At 42.2% G+C, this 21,129-nt stretch overlaps 1 protein-coding gene across 2 annotated transcripts in view; it reads left to right on the top strand.

Moving 5' to 3' along the window:
- Window positions 1–21,129, top strand: part of nedd4l (NEDD4 like E3 ubiquitin protein ligase) — a 418,475-nt gene that overhangs the window by 162,104 nt on the left and 235,242 nt on the right. For both annotated transcript variants that reach the window (XM_048520280.2, XM_059649474.1), the window contains exons 3-4: window positions 665–746; window positions 14,088–14,126. In XM_048520280.2, the coding sequence (XP_048376237.2) occupies window positions 665–746; window positions 14,088–14,126 (121 nt within the window). The remainder of the gene's footprint in view (window positions 1–664; window positions 747–14,087; window positions 14,127–21,129) is intronic.

Below are 21,129 nucleotides of genomic sequence, written 5' to 3'. Positions count from 1 at the left end.
ATATCCCCTACTACCGTGGTTCTGGCAGCTTATTTGTATCATTGCCAGGTAGAATGTGGATCATGCCTCATTTATATGGCTCCCTATGGGATTGTTTCATTCATTAATGAATCATGAACGAATGTAAACAGAGTAGAGGTGATGAGGTGCCTAATTAGTAGCATACTTTGGCTATATTTATATAAATGTTTAATATTCATTGGAAATTCAAGTACACTGCAGCTATGCAGTAATTTGTCCTAACATAGCTTTCACTTTACTGTGTACTTTTTCTTTCCCCTGTTGTTGTACATGTGAGAAGCAAGTTTGACATGCTTTAAATGGTGGAACTTTTTTTCTTTTGGACAGAATGATAAATATGTCTTTAGTGAGCAGACATTTTTTTCTATTTTTCAATGTTATGCATGTTAGGATATAGGGTGGATGTGAGGCTCCCTCTCTTGTTTGTCAAGTTTGGTCATGCTGTTGAATGAAGAGCGGAGAAAGCTGAACCAGCACATTTCTGCTTTGAGAACAAATATCACAGAAGAGCCAGCAAGCAGATAACTTGATTTCTCTAGTTTGTCAGGTAGTGTTTGTATCAAGCAGTAATGGAAAATAGAGGCATACAAATAGAATTGAAGCTAATGCATTAGAGTTAATGTGATATTTTTCACTTTTTCAGTGATCCTTATGTGAAATTGTCCTTGTATGTAGCTGATGAGAACAGAGAACTCGCTTTGATTCAGACTAAAACTATCAAAAAGGTAAGCTTTTGTTTTTTAACTTATGCTAGGAGAACTAAGAATTGTTTCTGGTCCACATTCTGTAGAGATTGATAAAAGTGAAAAATTTGGAAAATAAATCTGAGTCTGACAGGACAATGTTGCAAGATTTCAATTTGTAAGATATTTACAGTAACCAACAAATTAATTTTGAAAGAATAGACAAGATGTTATTCCATTTAACTCATCTCATGTCCAAAAATACTGCATTATGGCTGTAATTTGCACTGTCTTCACTGGACACTTTTTGTAATCTCGGAGTCAATCAAAGCTAGTCTGAGCTTCCAAGGACTTGCTTTTTGTCATCACCTTCCCCACCAGGAAACTCCTGAGTCCAAAAATAACCTGATTGGTGGAAACAGGCCATTCAGCCCAACAAGTCCAAATTGACTGTCTGAAGAGCATCCCACCCAGATCCATCCTCTCCCCCCCCCCGCCCCCCCCCAACCCCCACCCTATCCCTGCATTTAGCATAGCTATTCCACCTAATTTACACATCCCTGAACACTAAGTAAATTAGCACGCCAATCCACCTAACCTGCACATCTTTGGACTGTGGAAGGAAACCACAGCATCTGGGGGAAACCCACGCAGACGTGGGGAGAATGTGCAAACCAAACAGTCACCTGAGGCTGGAATTGAACCGAATTGAACTGCAGCAGAACGACTGAGCCACCCATCTGTCCAGAATGAACTCGAGATTCTTCCCTCTAGCCAAGCTGGCAAAACTTCGAATACAAATGTGCTCAAACCTGATCTCTGAGCTGAGAGCAAACTTTCATGTGCGTTTCATCTTGTTACCAACAGAGCTAATGTTCCCTCTGCATAACGTGGCTGTTTTAAGAAAATTTGCAACCTAATAATTGTACCAGTGGTCTCCTGTAGATGGTGAAAATGAACAGAATCCAAGGACTGAAAGCACCCTTGACATTCAATTAGAGCTGTTAAAAATAACCTACCACCTGTAGTAGTACTAGAACGTTCCCAAAATCAAAATGTACTTATAGGTGGCTATCTTGGTGCTTTGTCCACATGCACAAAATGTTTTGGGAAATTCCCATCAAAGATGTTTGCTCCCTGAAAGTCATCTTGTTGAGTGAGACACTTGCTCTCATTTTGTCCTTTTTAAAATATTTGCTATTTTTATTTCAGCTTTTCTCAATTTACTTGGGATCCGTATTAGGCTTTTCAATCTGAAACCATGTATTAATTTTGAAATTCCACTGTATTTAATTGTCTTGCTAACCCTTCTTGTGCTGTTGTCGTCTTCTCCCGTCCAATCCTGTTTCAATCAATCACGTTACAAATTATCTACCCTCTCTTTATGGACCATGTTGTCGGCTTATTTCAGTCTCTTGGCTACATTTTTTGCATGTATCCACTGTGACAATACTATGGCTTTAAGAGGTATATTTTGTTTTTTTTTTAAATGAAATAAGTTTGAGACAGCGGGCGAGCGAACTGCTCCAAGCCAATAAAGTAAACCGCTTGTGAGGTCTTGGGCTTTTTAAAAAAAATTGAAGCTGCCTGGATGGGTAGGTCAAACACCCGTTGAACCAGAATCATTAGTTTTGGCTTTCTGCAATTGCTGTTCTCTTGAAGCTCAATGTGGAAGCTCTTATTCCTCTCTATGATACAACTACTATCTGGGGTTCTCTTTGTGCTGTTAGCACTGCATGTGAGATAATCTATTTTACTGAATTTGCATTTGTCAAGATTGTGTTTATGGGATGTTACTATATTGGAACAGATAATTAGTGGTGGTAGATAATAGATCATAGAATCCCTACGGTGTGGAAACAGGCCCTTTAGCCCAACAAGTCCTCATTGATACTCAGAGCAGCCCACCCAGACCCATCTCCCTATAACCCGCCTAAACCTGTGAGAGGAAAGCGGAGCACTCGGAGGTAACTGACACAGCCACGGGCAGAATGTGCAAACACCACACGCAGTTACCTGAGGGTGGAATTGAATCCAGGTCCATGGAGCTGTGAGGCAGCAGTACTAACCACTAAATCACCGTGCCGCCCCAACCTAAATTCCAACTGCTCTGGTGGGAGTTGAACCCACAGGCCCAGCATATTAGCTTGGGCTTCTTGATTATTAGTCCAGTGACAATATTGTTACACCATCAACTCCCTGTTATATTATTATGATTTCTAATATATTATTTTGTTAGACATTTCAATAGAGGTACAGTTAGGCCAACTCTTTTTATTTTTACACGATATTTAAAAAATACAAACAAAATAAAAATGTGTGTTTTGCTTAAAGCCAAGTAGTTTAACCAGTCAAATTGCATCTGGAATGTAATGCCTTATACTGACCTGAAAAATAAGTAGTAGTATGAGGAGGTTTGGTCTGGTCGAGAACATCTCCAAACATCTGTTACCCTCTGATTTCCTCCTGATTTGATCCATTCTCGTTACCTTTACAGCGATCTCAGCTTGTTAGAATCCGGTCATTGTTCCTCTCTCTGTAATTTTGTTCAAGTTTCCACATCATATTACAAAGCTGAAATCACAACTCTGTTATGGATTCTGCTTTCAGCTTCAGTATTCACCACACAGCACTGCACTGCATTTATTCGAATTATTTGAACCAGATGAAATGCTTGCTTAATTTGCATTCCCATGTTTGTATCTTCTACATTCTCAGAGATAAGAGTCTATATTGAAACTGTAAATCAAACTTGGAAAGGAAAATGAACTGGTTATTGCAATGGGATGAAAGGTAATAATTTGGAACCTATACTTGCTCAGTTGTGGTGAGGCACTGGTGTATTAGTAATGTCACTGGATGAGTAATCCAGAGGCCCAAGTTTATCGAAAGATATTAGCAGAGCAGGAATAGGCATTTGGCCCAAGAAACCTGCTCCACCATTCAATTTAATCATAGCTGATCATCCAGCTTAGTACCCTGTTGCCATGTTCTCCCCATGTCCTTTAATCTGTTTAGAACCATATTTACATCTTTGTTGAAAGTCTGAATGTTTTAGCCTCCATACCTTCCTGTGGCAGGCAATTCCCCAGGCTCACCATCCCTGGGTGAAGAAATTCCTCATCATCACTGACCTAAAAGGTCTACCCCTTACCTTTAAACTGTGACCACTGTTTCTGGACTCTCCAGTCATTGACAATGTCCTTCCTGCAGACAACTGTCCAATGCTGTTTAAAATTTTACAGATTTATGAGATTTTGTGACCACCACCCCTTCTGCCCTGACATTCTTCTAAATTCTAGTGAATTTAGTCCTCACAGATCCAATCTCACCCGATACATCAGTCCCACCACCCCACAAATCAGTCTGGTGAAATACCTTTGTATTCTCTCAATTGTTTGAACATCCTACCTCAGATAAAGAGACCAAAATTGCACATAATATTCCAGTTGTGGTCTTGCAAATGCCCTGTATGGTTGAATCAAGAGAACAACTCCTTCAGTTGAATCCTCTCACTGTAAAGGCCAATGTACCAATTTGCTGTCTTCACTGCATGTTGCACCTACATGCTTACTTCCAGTGATTGGTGAATGAGGGCACCAATGAGTTGTTGTACTTTCCTCTTTGCCACTTGTTGATAAAAAGCTGCCACCAGTTTTTTTGCTAACGTGGTAGATAAACTTAAATTTATCCATATTTTCCTGCATCTGCTATGTGTCTGCCTTCTTACCTAATTTGTCCAAATTGCATCATAGCTTCACTACATTCTCATAGCAGACCCTCCCGCCCATCTTTTTGTCATCTGCAAACTTGGAGATATGACATGTAGTTCGCTCATCTAAACCATCCATATTGTGAAAGCTTGGGTCCAAGCGCCGATCCCTGAGGTGCATCACTCGTCACTACCTACCACTGGGAAAAAGACCATCTATTCCTTACCTTTGTTTTCTGTCTCCCGATCAGTTCTCTATCCATTTCAGTACGTGACCTCCAATTCCATGTGTTTTAATTTTGCATGCTAATCTCTTATGTGAGACCTTATTGAAAGCCGCCTGAAAATCCAGTAAACCACATGCAGTGGCTTCCTCGATTGACTGTAATAGTTCTATCGTCAAAACATTTCAGCATTTTTTCCCCATTACCAATATCAAGCCAACCAGTCTATGATTTGATGTTTTTTCCCTGCTTCCCTTCTTAAATAGTAGGCTTATATTAGCTATCTTCCAATCCATAGGAACTGTTCCAGAGTCAATTAAATTTTGGAAGACAACCACGAATGGATTGACAATTGCTCAGGCCATTTGTTGAAGAATTAGAAGAAGCTTATCAGGCTGTGGGGATTTATCTGCCTCTAATCTTATTAGTTTCTCCAATACTATTTTCCTTCTAATATTAATTTCTTTCTGTTCCTCCTTCCCATTGTGCCCTGTGTTCTTCCATTAATTTGGGATGTTATTTGTGTCTTCCTTTGTGAAGACAGAACTGAAGTATGTATTTAATTTGCCATCTTTTATTTCCCTATTGTACATTCCTGTATTTCTGCCTATTGAGGATCCATACCTGACTTCACTAATCTCTCTTTTCACTTCTTACAGAGAAATAATAAAAGCTTATCGAGGTGTTCCCTGCAAACTTACCTCTCTTTGGCAATCTTTACTGGAATCTAAATTCATACAATTCTTAGGTGTGTTGTTTTTAACTAGCCAACTTTTGTGAATCATCCTTAGATTTAGTACGATTCTGAATTTCAATTGTTAGCCATGATGTGACCATGTTTCCCATTTTCAGTTTTATGCAAAACTGGGATGATTAACTTCTGCAATTTGTCCATGCACTCTTTAAATGTTTGCCATTCTTCTTCTATCATCATCCCTTTAACTAACAATCCCCAATTTATCATAACTAGTCACATTTCATACCATTGTCATTTCCTTTATTTAAATTCTGGACCCTTGTCTCGGGAAAAAGCTATGTCACTCTGCATCTTAATGAAGAATTCCATCCTATTATGATCACTGTTTTCCTCAGGACCTTCACAGAAAATATATTATCAATTATTCGCTCCTTGTTACACAATACTCAGTCAAGGTTGGCTTTTCTCTAATGGATCCCCAACATATTGATTCACAAAACCTTCCTTCATATATTCCAAGAGTTCCTCCTCTAAGGTATTGCTACTGATTTGATTTGCCCAATTTATATGCAGATTGAAGTTGCCCATAATTATAGCTGTACCATCATTGGATTTCTCACTTCCTTTTTATTGCCTTCCCAAATATTACTCAGCACAATTAGTTTACTATCCCTTCGTGTTTCGAAGCTCAACTCATATACATTTTACTCCACCGGAGCTGATATTCTTCCTCAGAATCACATCAATTTCCTTTTTCATCTGCAATGCAATCATACCAGCCCTTCCATTTTTCTGATCTTTCTGAAAACTGGAAATCCTTGCATGTTCAGTTCTTTTTGCTGATCACCTTGCAACCACATCTCTGTATTCCCCATTATGTCATTCTTTTTTAGAAATATTTGTGGAACTAATTCATCCATTTCATTGCAGAGGCTCTTCAAATGACAATATAAGGCCATGAGGCTTGTTTTTGTAGCACTCTCACTCCAGTTCACTGGGGCCCTGCTTGATCCTGGTCCTCGAATTTCTGCCTATCGCCGTTTCTATTTTCCCTTCTGTCTTTTGTTGTAGCCCTCATTTCCGTGTCATCAGTCTCCCTCTACAGCTCACTTTCCCTGCTGTTATAGTTTAACCCATCTCTCACCTGACCGCACTCTGAAACACACCCCCTGGGATGCCCATTCTGATCCGACCCAGGTACAACCCATCCTGCTTGTACTGGTGCCATCTCCCCCAGAGCTGATGCCAAGCCCCAGGAGGCTAAAACTCTCCCTTTTAACACCACTTCTTTTGGTTGTGTATTAATCAGATGTATCCTGTTCTCCTCTGACCAGCATGTGGCACCAGAGATCACTGTTATTTCTGGTCCCATTTTTTAAACTCGCTTTCAAATTCCCTATACCCTGCTTTCAGGACATCATCCCAATTCTTACCTATGTCATTATTATAAATATGTACAACAACCACTGACTGTTTCCGACACTTGGGGGGTAACAGACTGTCCGAGAGTCTAGTTACTGCCACAGAATCACCTACATGTTCATATTCAGTCCCTAATGACTACAGCATTTCCACTCCTCTTCCTTTACTTCTGTGCAGCAGAGCCAACTGTTGAGTTTGGCTGATAATGCCCCTAGATACCATTCCCCCCAAAACTATCCAAAGTCGGGTAATTATTTTGCAGAGGAATGGCCACAGCATACTGCTGCATGACCTCCCTAGTCCTGTCACTCATTCATTTGCTGCCTGTGGAGACATAGCTACAACCAGCTCCCTGTACATGCTACACGTGAAATTGTCCACTTCACAGACACAGACACAGATACAAACGCTATGTTAGCCATGGAATTTGCATTCACTTTACAAAATTAAAATTAAAATGTAATAAAAACTCTCTAATGAGCAGAGTTCTGGCATATTCATCTGTTCTGGCTGCTATGTGTTTCCAGAACATAACAATGTGATTGGAAGAGTCAATGAAAGAAAAATATCGTGAATGCTGGAAATCTGCAACAAACACACAATTCTGAATTTTTCCAGCTTTTTCAGTGGTTGATCGTCTTGGCTTCTGGAATGGCCAAGCAAGCCATCGCATAGAGGGATAAAAAACTAGCTGAACCATCTAGCATCAGTCTCAGCACTGAAAACAATAACGTCAATCTGTCTGTGATTTTATGAAATGATTCTGTCAATCTGCAAATTCCTCCAAAGATTTGCAGGCTTTGGGCAAAATTGGGGAAGGTGTTCCAAAGACCAGACAAGCAGCAAGCAATATAATATTCTAAGCTATGATTCGGTTAATATGACTACCCCAGGCACCGCCATCACTGTTTCTGGGTATGTCCTGTCTCACCAGTAGAACAAACAAACTTGAATTGGTGGCACAAATGTACATGGTCAGCAAAGAATCGTCCTTGGAATCCTGTATATCAACTTCAAACCCCCTTAGGTCTCATTGCACCAGATCAAACATGAGCAGATTCATCTCCTTTCCCAACCCACTCCATTTAAGAGCATTTCTTTTTGTTGAACAGTAATTGGATAATGCACTGAGGGTATCAAGGGGACAGAATTTACATGGGTGGGGGATTTCAGTGTACAACAATGGCTTGGTAACACCATAACTGACTGAGCTGACTCAGTGCTAAAGGACAAAGTTGTTTCTCAAGATTTGTGGCAGGTGGTGAGACAGTCAACAAGATGGAAACCTTACTTAACCTTCAGTCAACTGGTTCCAGATGCATCTGTGGGATGACAGTATTGATAAAATTGTTATCAATCCAGTCCAGCCAATTAGCACCCATAAGACATAGGAGCAAAAGTAGGCGATTCAGCCCAACCAGTCAGCGAAGAAGGTTACCTCAGAGTACAACAGGACTTTTGATCAGATGGGCACAAGGGCTGAGGAGTGGCAGATGGAGTTTAATTTAGATAAATGTAACATGCTACATAGGGAAAATCAGGGCAAGAATTTACACTTAATAGTGAGGTCCTGGGGAGTGTTGCTGAACAGGGACCTTGGAGTACAGGTTCATATTTCCCTGAGAGTGGAGTCACAGGTAGACAGGACAGTGAAGAAGACATTTGATATACTTGCCTTTATAGGTCAGTGCATGGAGTACAGGAGTTGGGAGGTCATGTTGTGACATTGGTAAGGCTACTTTTGAACTACTGTATTCAGTTCTGGTCTCCCTGCTACAGGAAAGATGATGTTAAATAGAACATAGAACATAGAACAGTACAGCACAGAACAGGCCCTTCAGTTAAACTTGAAAAGGTTTAGAAAAGATTTGTAAGGATGTTGCCAGGATTGGAGGGTTTGAGCTGCTGGCAGAGGCTGAGCAGCCAAGGTCCTTTTCCCAGGGTAGGGGAGTTCAAAACTAGGGGTCATAGGTTTAAAGTGAGAGGGGAAAGATTTGAAATGGACCTAAGGGGTGGCCTTAGCATGCAGAGGGTGTGCGAGTACAGAATGAGCTGCCAAAGGAAGAGGTAGAGGCTGGTACAATTACAACATTTAAAAGGCATTTGGATGGCGAAATGAATTTTAGACGGTTTTGAGCCAAATGCTGACAAATGGGACGAGATTAATTTAGGATATCTGGTTGGCGTGGGAGAGTTGGACTGAAGGGTCTGTTTCTGGGCTGTTCCTCTCTCTGATTGTATGACTGTGCCTGCTTTGCCATTAAGTCCATCAAGTCTGTATTTCCAGTCAATGAGATCATGGTTGACCTGAACTCCCCTTTCCTGCCTTTACCTCAGAACCCCTGATTCCCCTACAGATTGAAAATCTCTCCATCCCAGCCTCGAATATAATTTATGATCCAGCCTCAGCAGCCCTTTTTAGTAAAGAAATTTACAAATTCAGTACCCTCAGAGGGCAGAAGTTCTTCCTCAACTTTGTCACAAATACATGTGACCCATTAATGTGAAATTACGGTGTTTGGTCCTAGACTCTCCCACAGGGAGGAGCCGCCTTTTTGCATTTACCCTGTTAAATCTTCAAAGAATTTTGTATTTTTCATTGAGATTGATTCTCATTCCTTTATATTCCAATGAGTATGGGCTTAATCTACTCGACCTCGTTGCATAAGACAATTCCTCCGTACCTACTATCGCCTAAGTGAACCATCCTTGGAATGCCTGTAATGGCAGTACATTGTTCCTATGATGAGGAACCCAAAAACTTCATCCATATTCCAACTATGGTGTGACTAGTGCCCTGCATGGTTTTCACAGAACCTCCCTACTTTTATCATCCATTCCTTCAGAAATAAAAGCCGACATTCCATTTGCTTTCCTGCTCAACTTAGATACCAGCTTTTAATTGATTGATTTTATTGTCGTGTGTACTGAAATACAGTGAAAAGGTTTGTTTGCAAGTGGTACAGGCAGATCACAGCCAGCAAAGAATGTACAGATCAAAAACACTTAGAGGCGTATAGGTTACATTGCAGTTTACATTTTTTGAGATGAGAGTCCAGTCTGATGATGTCCAGAAAGAAGCTGTTCCTTAACCTGCTAGTGCTTTTGTATCTTCTGCCAGATGGAAGAGGTTGCAGGAGGTCATTACCAGGGTGCGACTGGTCTTTGATGATGTTGGCTGTCTTTCTGCAGCAGTGAGCTGTGTAAATGGAGCCCATGGATGGAAGGATGGCTTCCATGATGATCTGGGCTGTGCACACCACCTTCTGCAGTTTCTTACAGTCCTGGACAGAGCACTTGCCAGACCAGCCCATTAGCACCTGGACAGTGTGCTTTCAATGGTGCCTCTGTAGAGGCACGTGAGGGACGTTATGGACATGTCAAATTTCCTGAGCCACCTGAGGAAGAAGGACTGTTGTTGTGCTGCCTTGACTGTCACATCTACACGGGAAGTCCAGGACAGGTTGTCAGTTATCATCACGGGGTGTGGCCTAGTGATATTATTCCTGGGCTATTAATCCAGAAACACAGCTCATGATGTGGGCATCCGCGTGCGAATCCCACCATGGCAGATGGTGCAATTTGAATTCAATAAAATATCTGGAATTAAGAATCTATCGATCACCCTGAAATCAATGGCAATTGTCGGAAAAATACATCCACTTCACTAATGCCCTTCAGGAAGAGAAATCAGCCACCCTCACCTATTCTGGCCTACACGTGACACCAGACCCACAGTAATGTGGTTGACTCTCAAATGCCCACTGAAATGGCCTAGCAAGCCACTCAGTTGTACCAATCACTAAAAAGCCACAAAGAAATGAAACTGGAATAGATCACCTGGCACCGGAAAAGACAACGGCGAAAACAGCCCTGTCAACCCTGCAAAGTCATCCTCACTAACATCTGGGAATCAGTGCCAAAATTGGGAGAGCTGTCTCACAGATTAATTAAGCAACAGCCTGACATAGTCATACACTCAGAATCATACCTTACAGACTCTGTCGCAGACACCACCGCCATCATCATCCCTGGATGTGTCCTGTCCCACTGGCAGGACAGACCCAACAGAGGTCTCAGCACAGTGGCATACAGTCAGGAGGGTTTTACTGTAGGAGTCCTCAACATTTGACACTGGACCCCATGAAGTCTCATGGTTTCAGGTTAAACATGGGCAAGGAAACCTCCTGTTGATTACCACATATCATCATCCCTCAGCTGACGAATCAGTACTCCTCCATGCTGAACAACACTTGGATGAAACACTGAGGATGGCAAGGGCACAAAATGTACGCATGGTGGGGGATTTCCAAGTCCATCAGCAAGAGTGGCTCGTACTACTGATCGAGTTGGTCGGGTCCTAAAGGACATAGTTGCTGGACTGGGTCTGCGGCAGGTGGTGAGGGAACCAACGAGAGGGAAGAACATACTTGATTTCATCCTTGCTAATCTACCAGCTGCAGTCGCATCTTTCCATGACCGTATTGGTAAGAAGGACCATCACAGTTCTTGTGGAGACAAAGTCCCACCTTCACATTGAGAACAACCTCCATCATGTTATGTGGCACTATCACCATGCGAAATGGGACAGAGTTCTCACAGATTTATCAACTCAAGACCATGAATGCGTGAGGCATTGTGGGCCATCAACAGCAGCAGAATTGTACTCCACGTTCTGTGAGCTCATGGCCCGACGTATTCCCCCATTCAACTATGACTATCAAGCTAGGGGATCAACCCCGGTTCAATGGAAATGTCACTAAGCCCTCTATCTTCCTTCTGCATTTTGACATGTCATTGTTAGATATCTGCCCCACTATGGTGGTGTCATCAGTGAACTTGTAGATGGTGTTTGTTCAGAATTTGGCAACACAGTCATAGGTGGACAGGGAGTACCGTAAGGGGCTGAGGACACATCCTTGGCTGGCGGTGATGGGGAGGAGGGTTGTGCTCCAGTGGGGAGTGTTATTGTGGAGGAGGTGCAGTTACCTACCCTCACTGATTGCGGTTTATAGGTCAGAAAGCTGAAGATCCAGTTGCAGAGAGCAGAGCCGAGACCAGTTTTGAGATCAGCCTGGAGGGGATAATGGTGTTGAAGGTGGAGCTGTAGTCCATGAGCAGGAGTCTCATGTAGGTGTCTTTGGTGTCCAGGTGCTCCAGGGATGAATGCAGGGCTAGGGAGATGGCATCTGCTGTGGATTTGTTACATCAGTAGGCACATTGTAGGGGATTGAGACAGGCTGGGAGACTGGAGTTGATGTGGGCCATAACCAGCCTCTTGGAGCACTTGATTGTTGAAGTCAGAGCTATTGGGCAGTACTCATTAAGGTACACTGCATGTGTTTTCTTGGGCACAGGGATGACAGTGGCCCTCTAGAAGTAAGTGGGGACTTCAGCTTATAGGAGGAAGAGGTAAAAGATGATTTGATGTCTGAAGCGCTGATTAGGGGAACACGTGTGTCTGGGGCTGTTGGGGCAGGCGTTGCCATGCTGGTGGTATTCTGCTCAAACTGAACATAGAAAGCATTGAACATGTCAGGGAGAGATGTGTCATTGTCCGCGATCTTACACTGATTCATTTTGTATCCCTTAATGTTGTTTCAGCCTAGCCACAGATGGTGAGTCTGTTTGGTAGACCTGGGCTTCTGACTTGATCCGGCACTGCTTCTTGGCCTCCCTGGTGATTCATGGACAGGAATTCCTAAATCCCCCTGTGCTGCAGCCTTCTTTACTCTATGCTTGATCATCAGCAAAATGATGGGAAGTGTCAGCAACAGTGCATTTAAGTTGCACCTGGAAAGGATTATCTTTCTCAATGGTGCTCAGTTTTAGGTTCAACGATTGGCTTATTGGCTCCTGATCTCATTGCATTGTTCATCCAAACATGCATGCTTGCCTTCATTGGTCAGAGCACTGACTATAATAGTTGGGACATGATGTTGTAACTGTGCAAGACACTGGTGAGGCCACTTTTGAAGTACTGTATATAATTATTGTCACCCTGCTATAAATAAGTATGGAGAAAAGATTTACAAAGATGTTGCCAAAACTGGGGTGGTTTGATTTAAAGGCAGAGACTTCATAGACTGGACCTTCTTGCCCTGGAGCATAGAAAGCTGAGGGGTGACCTTTGCAGAGGTTTTATAAAATTATGAGAGGCATAGATACGGTGAATAACTAAGGTCTTTTCCCCAGGGTATGGGAGTCCAAAAATAGTGGTCATAAAATCAAGGTGAGAAGGGAAAGATCTAAAATGTCCCTGAGGGACAACTTTTTCATAGAGGGTAGTGAATGCATGGAACAAGCTGCCAGAGGAAGTGGTAGGGGTGAGTATAATTACAGCACTTAAAAGACATTTGGAAAGGTACATGGATAGGAAACGTTTCCAGGGACACGGGCCAAACAAAGGCAAATGGGACAAGTTCACTTTTGGGAACTTGGTTGACATAGATAAATTGAGCCAAAGGGTCAGTTTCTGCACTGTATGATTCAATAATTCTAAGAGCTACTCCTTGAAGTGAGGTAAAACCGCCTGCTCTCGATGTCATGGTTCCATATGAGCAAACGTAGCATCAAAGAACCAGAGCAAAGCTGACATCAGTGGGAGCCAGGAAAACCGTTTAGTCTCATAACTAATGTAAAGGAAGATGGTGAAGTTGCTGGAGATCAGTCATGTTATTTCCAGGATGTTGCTGCAAGACTTCCCTGGCTTGATAATCTAAGACCAACCCCTCTTCAGCTACTTCATCAATGGCCTTTCTTCCACTGTAAGGTCAGAAGCAGAAATATTTGCTGATAATTGCTCAATGTTTAGTACTTCACAATTTCTCAGATCTGATGGAGTCCATGTGCAACAAAACCTTCCAATATCTGGCATTGGGCAACAAGTAATAGATGTGCCACAAAAATGCTAATGACCATCTCAATTGAGACAGTGTCTAACCATTGAGTTATAATTGGAGTTGCAGCTCATAATAATCCAGCAGAAGTGTCTTAATGAGGCTTTTGGAGAGTGCCAGTGGAGGCACAACTGTCTGTCTACTGTCTACTCTTTGTTTAATTTTTGTTACACTGAAGATTTTTCTTGTCTTTTTGCGCATACTTTACACATTGAGTTTTTCAAATTAAGTGTAAGTGGCTTCACTTTACAAAATTTAAAAAAATGCCAAAAAAAACAGTGACTTAGTAAGTCTGTGTCTTATTGTGCTTTTTGTAGAATGAAGGGCCAATTGCCATCTTTGGTCCAGAAATGTGTTGAAAGCTTTGAGTTTTGTTATCTTAGTACAAACCCAGAAATAAAACTGATGGATACAATTATTGTTTTACAGACTTTAAATCCAAAATGGAATGAAGAATTTCTTTTCAGGGTAAGTGCTAACAAATGTTTTAAACTTTTCTCCATTCCCCTCCATTCTCACCTACAAGAAGAAATGTGATGAGCTCATGGACTTGTTTGCAGTGACAGTTCGGACTATCTGATCATCTACCTTCTGTCTTTCTCTGTTTTCTTTTGCATACTTCCTAGTGCACTCCAGTAGCTCATTTTATCAATGAAACCCACCTCCGCATCCCTTGACCCGTTCCTGTCAAGACTGGTTACCATCCAGCTTGAGTTCCAGTCTCCATGGTTAGCCTATATCGCTAATGGTTTTTTAATCTCCAGTACGGTCCCACTGTCTTCTAAACTTATTTTCATTCTCCAATCTTCAAAATAACAAAGTTGCACTGTTCCAATCCTGTAAATTACCACTTGTTCTCTAACTGCAATTTCCACTTCAGAGTCCTTGTTCCTGCTTACTGAATTGGTGCTCATCTTACATGGAACCGTAGGTGAATCTCTCCAATCGAACCTCAGCCCCGGCACCCTGCTGAAATGCTTCCTTGTGATCCTTCGTGATTTGGCAAAGGTAAACTGCCATTCTATGGTGTTTGTTCACACCATCCTTCTTCAGCACTCAATCCACATGTTTACTGACAACACACAGCTCCAGTTTGCTATCACCTCTTGTCCAATAATAAATGCAGGTGAAAAGTTTCACCCATCCAAATGTTGGGAAGATGAAAGCTGTTTTCTTCAGTAATGACCACAAACTGAATCTGTAGCCACCCATTACATTCGTCTCTGGTAACAGTATGAAGTTAAGTCAGACTGTTGGCAAACTCTGTCTTCTCGGTATTATCAGGGAGAGATACGGGAACAAATGTATAATTAAATATCAAATAATAAGGCAGTGGTGACAGAGGATATTAATGACTCAAATATTAACTGAGATGGTGACCATCCAACTTGAATTCCTGTCTCTGTGGTTAGCTTATATTGTTAATGGTTCTCCAATCTTGAGTATAGTCCCACTGTTCTCTAAATTTGTTTTCATTCTCCACTCTTCAGAATAATGGGGAGTTGATGGCCGAGTGGTATAGCTGGACTGAGACCCAGAGATAATCCAGAGACCCCAGATAATGTTCTGGCAACCTGGGTTCAAATCTTGCCATAGCAGATGGTGGAATTTGAATTGAATAAATATCTGGAAATAAGAATCTAATGATGACTGTGAATTCATTTTTGATTGTCAGGAAAAATAAAATCTGGTTCACTAATGTCCTTTACCCTTACCTCGTCTGCCCTACATGTGACTCCAGACCCACAGCAATGTGGTTGACTCTTAACTGGCCTCTGGGGAATTAGGGATGGCCAATAAGTGCTGCCTAACCAGTGACACCAACATCTTGTGAATGTATAAAGCACTCTTCTATTCTGGTACATTACTATCAAATCTCTGACCACCCTCCCAGTCTTGAGGAGAACAGGTCAAGGGAGGTGGAGGTGGGTTTCGTTGTTAAATGAGGACACAAGGAAGCATGGAAAAGAAAATTGCGAAAAATGTAAGTTGGATGATCAGATAGTCTGAATTGTCATTGCAAACAAGTCCATGACAAGTCCACTTTAGCATGCAGGAAGAGAGGGAGCAAAATTCTGAAATTGTTCTGATGAAAGCTTTTTAAGTCAGTACTTGGAAAGCTCAACAAGGGAGGAGTGAGTTCCAGATTTAATATTGAAAATGAGCCCAGGCAGGTTGAAGGTGTCAGTATTTTAAGAAACATTTTGGAGCTAGCAACCAGAGCTCAGGTAGATTTAAGGAAGTTGTGGAAAAGGATAGGGGTAGGCCAGGCATAAAAATTTTAAACTGCCGAAAGGCAAATTTTATTGAGCTCAGATACGATTCAGCCCAAATAGACTAAGCGCAGCTACTGGCAGATAAAACTGTCAGTGAAGTGGGAGGTATTCTACGAGGAAATAGCAAGAATATAGGACAAACATGTTCATGTAAAGGCAAAGAGGGTTCAGCAAATTCTACATATTAAGGGACATAATGGTCAGGATTAAGTGAATAAGAGTCTAACAGCAGATATTGGGGGTTCAGTGTGGCCAAATCGCAAGAAAAATATAACAAGTGCAGGTGGATCTTTTGAAAAGGAAATTAGGAGTGCAAAGAGAGGGCATGAAAAATGTAGTTGGCAGGTTTTCTGAATATATAAAGAGCAAGAAAATAACTTGGGAAAGATTAGGGTTCATTAGGGATTATAGAGATAATGTATGTGTAGACTGGAAGATATGGACATAGTCCTCAGTGAACACTTTCTGTCTTTCTTCCAACTGGAAAAGGGTGACACAGGGAGGAAGACTAAAATATTTGGAGATAAACATAGATAGGAAGTACCAGTGGATTTAGCATCCTTCAAAGTGGACAAAATCTGAAGGCCTGGATGAGATACATTTCAGGCTGCTAAGGGAGGCAAGGGTAGGGGGACAGATATCATGGGCCCTGGCAGTAATTTTGAAGTCCTTTCTGGCCACAGGTGAGGCTCCAGACATCTGCTAATGCTGTCCCACTACTAAAAGAGGGAGGAGGGAAATAGACCAAGAAATTGCAGGCCAGTCAGTCTAACCTTGGTGGTGGGGGGGGGGGGGGTGGTGGTTTATGAGAAAAATTTGCAAGGGACAGAATAAACCTGTGCTTGGAGGGACACGGAATAATGAAGCATTGTTAGTTTGGATTTAGTAAAGGATGGCCATGTTTGGGGAGGTGACCAGGAAAGTTGATGAGAACCCAATATTGGCTGAGGCCAGAAGCAAAAAGCGATGCTTACCAGTTTTTGTATTTAGTGGTCTGTGTCCAGAGGGGTTCTATATAGCTGGGTCTGGGGCCCTTGCTGTTTGTGGTGTACATGAATGACTTGCACTTAAATATGGGAGGTATCATCAAGATGTTCATGGATGACACAGACTTGAATGTTGCAATGCATTCCTGGCAGTTCTCTCATATTCTGCCTTCTGTCAGCTCGATCTATCCAAAACACTGCTGCGTGTGTAATTACTTGTGCCAAACTCAGTTGGTCTATCACGACATGTCATAGAGTCATACAGATAAGAAACAGAGCCTTCAGCCCATCACTTCTATGACAATTAACAAATACGAAACTACACTAATCCCAATTACCTGCACTTGATCTGTAGCCCATGATACCCTGGCATTTTAAGTGCTTATCCAAATGGCTTTCTAATGTTGCGAGAGTATGTGCTTCCTTTATCATCTCAAGAAGCATGTTACATTTTTCTGCCACCCTCTGGGTGAAAAGATTCTTTCTCAGATCTCCTCTAAACCATTTACTCCTCACCCTTAAACCTGTGCTTCTGGTTTTAGACACATCCTCCACTGGGAACGGATTCTCCAATTCTACTTTATCAGAGGCATAGAAATTTTGTATACTTCAATCATATTCCCCTTCAGCCTTCTCTGCCCCAAGGAAAGCAAACCCAAACTATCCAGTTAACAAAGTGTGGAGCAGGATGAACACAGCAGGCCGAGCAGCATCTTAGGAGCACAAAAGCTGATGTTTCGGGCCTAGACCCTTGTTCAGAAATGGGGGATGGGGAGAGGATTCTGAAGTAAATAGGGAGAGAGGGGGAAGCGGACTGAAGATGGATAGAGGAGAAGATAGGTGGAGAGGAGAGTATAGGTGGGGAGGTAGGGTGGGGATAGGTCAGTCCAGGGAGGACGGACAGGTCAAGGGGTTGGGATGAGGTTAGTAGGTAGGAGATGGAGGTGCGGCTTGAGGTGGGAGGAGGGAATAGGTGAGAAGAAGAACAGGTTAGGGAGGCGGGGACGAGCTGGGCTGGTTTTGGGATGCAGTGGGGGGAGGGGAGATTTTGAAGCTGGTGAAATCCACGTTGATACGATTGGGCTGCAGGGTTCCTGAGCGGAATGAGTTGCTGTTCCTGCAACCGACAGGTGGGCATCATTATGGCACTGCAGGAGGCCCAGGATAGACATGTTGTCTAAGGAATGGGAGGGGGAGTTGAAATGGTTCGCGACTGGGAGGTGCAGTTGTTTATTGCGAACCGAGCGTAGGTGTTCTGCAAAGTGGTCCCCAAACCTCCGTTTCGTTTCCCCAATGTAGTGGAAGCCACACCAGGTACAGTGGATGCATTATACTACGTTGGCAGATGTGCAGGTGAACATCTGCTTGATGTGGAAAGTCATCTAGGGGCATGGGATGGGGGTGAGGGAGGAGGTGGGGGGGTGGGGGGGGGGCAGGTGTAGCACTCCCTACGGTTGCAGAGGAAAATGCCGGGTGTGGTGGGGTTGGAGGTGAGTGTGGAGCAGTCTTGGCTCATAACTGAGACTTTTCTTCCCAGATAGCATCCTGGTGAATTTCCTCTGCATCTTTTTCAATTCAAGCATGCCCTTCTGATAACATGGTAACCAGAACTGTATACAGTATTCCATCTGTGACTTGACTAATGTTTTGTAAAGTTGTAACAAGATTTTATTTCTCTTAATTCTGTGCCCTGGCTAATGAAGACAAGCATTTCATATGTTTTCTTCACCACCCTGTCTGACGGTGCTTGGACATTCAGGGATCTATGGACTTTATACTAAGGTCCCTTTGTTCCTCAGTACTCATGACGATCCTGCTACTCATTGTGTATATCCTTCCTTAATGAACCTCCCAAAATGCATCACCTCACACTTCTCGGGATTAAATTAAATCTGCCATAGCTCTGCTCAATTTACCAGCTGATCAATATCTGACTGTAGTGTGAATCTATCCTCCTCCTTATCACCAAGACTGCCAATTTTTGTGTCATCTGCAGACTAATCAGTTATATCTTCTGTATTTAGATCCAGGTCATTAATGTACATCACAAGGGTTCCAGCACCAATTCTTGTGTTACAGCCATGGTCACAAGCTTCCAATCACAAAGCATGCCTTGATCATCACCCTTTGCCTCCAGTTTGCAAGCCAGTTTTTGACCCAGTGTACCAACTTGTCTTGGATCCTGTGGGCTCATTAGCATTTTGACCAGCCTTCCATGTGGGACCTTGTCAAAGGCCTTACAGAAGTCTATGAAAACCACATCAACTGCATTAATTTCATCAAAATAGTTAGTCACCATTTTTTAAAAAACAGTTCAGTACAATAGTCAGGTAGGACCTCCCTTTAACAAATCCATGCTGATTATCCTTGGATCAATTCCTGCCTTTCCAAGTGTTGACTAATCCTGTGTCAATTTTCTCCAATAATTTCCCTACCTCTGACATCAGACAAACTGGTCTCTAATTAACTGGCCCATCCATTAACTGCTGCCCTTCTTTAACAAAGGAACCTCATTAGCTACCTTCCAGTCATCTGACACTTCACCTATAGCGAGCAAAGTATTAAATATCTCCACCAGCGCCCCAGGAATCTCCTCGCTTGCCTCCCATAGCAGCTTGAGATATGTCTCATTGGCCTCTGGGGATTTATGCCCAATAAAAATCTAATACCTCCTCCTCTTTAATCTTAACATGTGCTAGAACCTCACCATCCCAACTGAAATCTCCAGCTACAATGTTTTTCTCATCTGTGAATACAAATGAGAAATATTCAGTTAAGACCTCACCCACATCGTCTGCTTCCATGCAAAGGTTGCTTCTTTGGTCTCTAATAGACTTCACGCTTTCTCCAGTAACCCTCTTACTCCTAGATAGTAGGAACTGCCAATGCTGGAGAGTCTGAGATAACCAGTTGTAGAGCTGGATGTACACAGCAGACCAAGCAGTGTTAGAGGAGCAGGAAAGCTGACGTTTCGGGTCTGGACCCTTCTTCGGAAAATTGACACTATATCAACTGTCTGTATCAACAGGATGCCTGTTTAAAAATGGTCCTGCCATTGGTTAAATGTCCCAATGCCAGGATTTGTCCTGTTTGATTTTGCATCTGCCTGGTGAGGTTGATACTGTTGTTAATTGCTATCGTTATTATGTGAAAGTGGCAGCATCTGCTGGTATCATAATACGTGCAGTTAAGTGTTGAAATTTGGAGTTCACTGTCACTGCTTCCTGACTGCTTTACCTGGTGAGCTGTAATTTGTCCTCTCAGATGAAAATAAATTGGAATTGAATGATCTGATGAGAGCTTTTACATTTTTACACTCTTGCTGTGAAATTTCTTTGAAAGTTTTCCCATATTGAATGGTATATTACTGGGATTTTTAATGAATAATTGCTGGCTAGTACAAAACTTCAACATGGGTAAAAAGAGACAAGAAATCCAAGTTGTTTATCTCGCACTCATTGGGCCTAGAAGCCGCAAAGAAGACTGAGCATGCTAGAAGCTACATGTATTAATGCACAGGGCCCTGTTTTATGTAGGTAAAAGGAATGTGTGTGTGCATTGTACCTTTTTCATGGAAAGAGGAGGAGTCATGGAGATTTGTATTCCTTTCTGCATTCCCATTGCAATCTCTGGGCCGAATAGGGTCTACCTCCCTGCTCTGAGAACTAAGATTGGCTAATTGTTTTTGCAGCACTTCCGTGCCAACGATGGTCCAATCCATCAGCGCTGTGTTCTCATGCTGTACAAAGTTGTATCCCACTTTTCCAGTATCTGTTACTAGGATGTTAAATCATAATTACCAGTAAACAACCTCCTGGGCCGTAGTTTTTAAAATCTCATTTTTCTTCAGGTTTGCTAATGATAATTAGCTTTTAATTCCATTTGTTTATCAGAATCTTAATTTCACCTTCTGTGAAATTTTAAAAAGGTGAACCATAAACCTGTTCGTTGCTTCCTGGTTTTCTGTCTGTGGAAATTTTTCAATGCGATCCGTGGTTTAATCTGTTTGATTTTGCAGTTGTTGATTTCCAGACATCCTGGTGGTTATCACCAAAAGAAAATAAACATAGGAAAAGTTGAAGTCTGTGTTTGCAGAGATGGCTGGGTCTCTCTGGATTGAATGCATGCAACTTCCTTTAAGGACATGAACTAGAATCATTTTCCCAACAACTGCATAATCCTGATCACTGTTACTGCTGCTGGTATCAA

This window comes from Stegostoma tigrinum, chromosome 1 (assembly GCF_030684315.1).
Source record: "Stegostoma tigrinum isolate sSteTig4 chromosome 1, sSteTig4.hap1, whole genome shotgun sequence".
Classification (NCBI taxonomy): Eukaryota; Metazoa; Chordata; class Chondrichthyes; order Orectolobiformes; family Stegostomatidae; genus Stegostoma; species Stegostoma tigrinum.
Note: the sequence above shows the minus strand (reverse complement) of the source record. Positions and strands in the feature narration are given on the sequence as shown.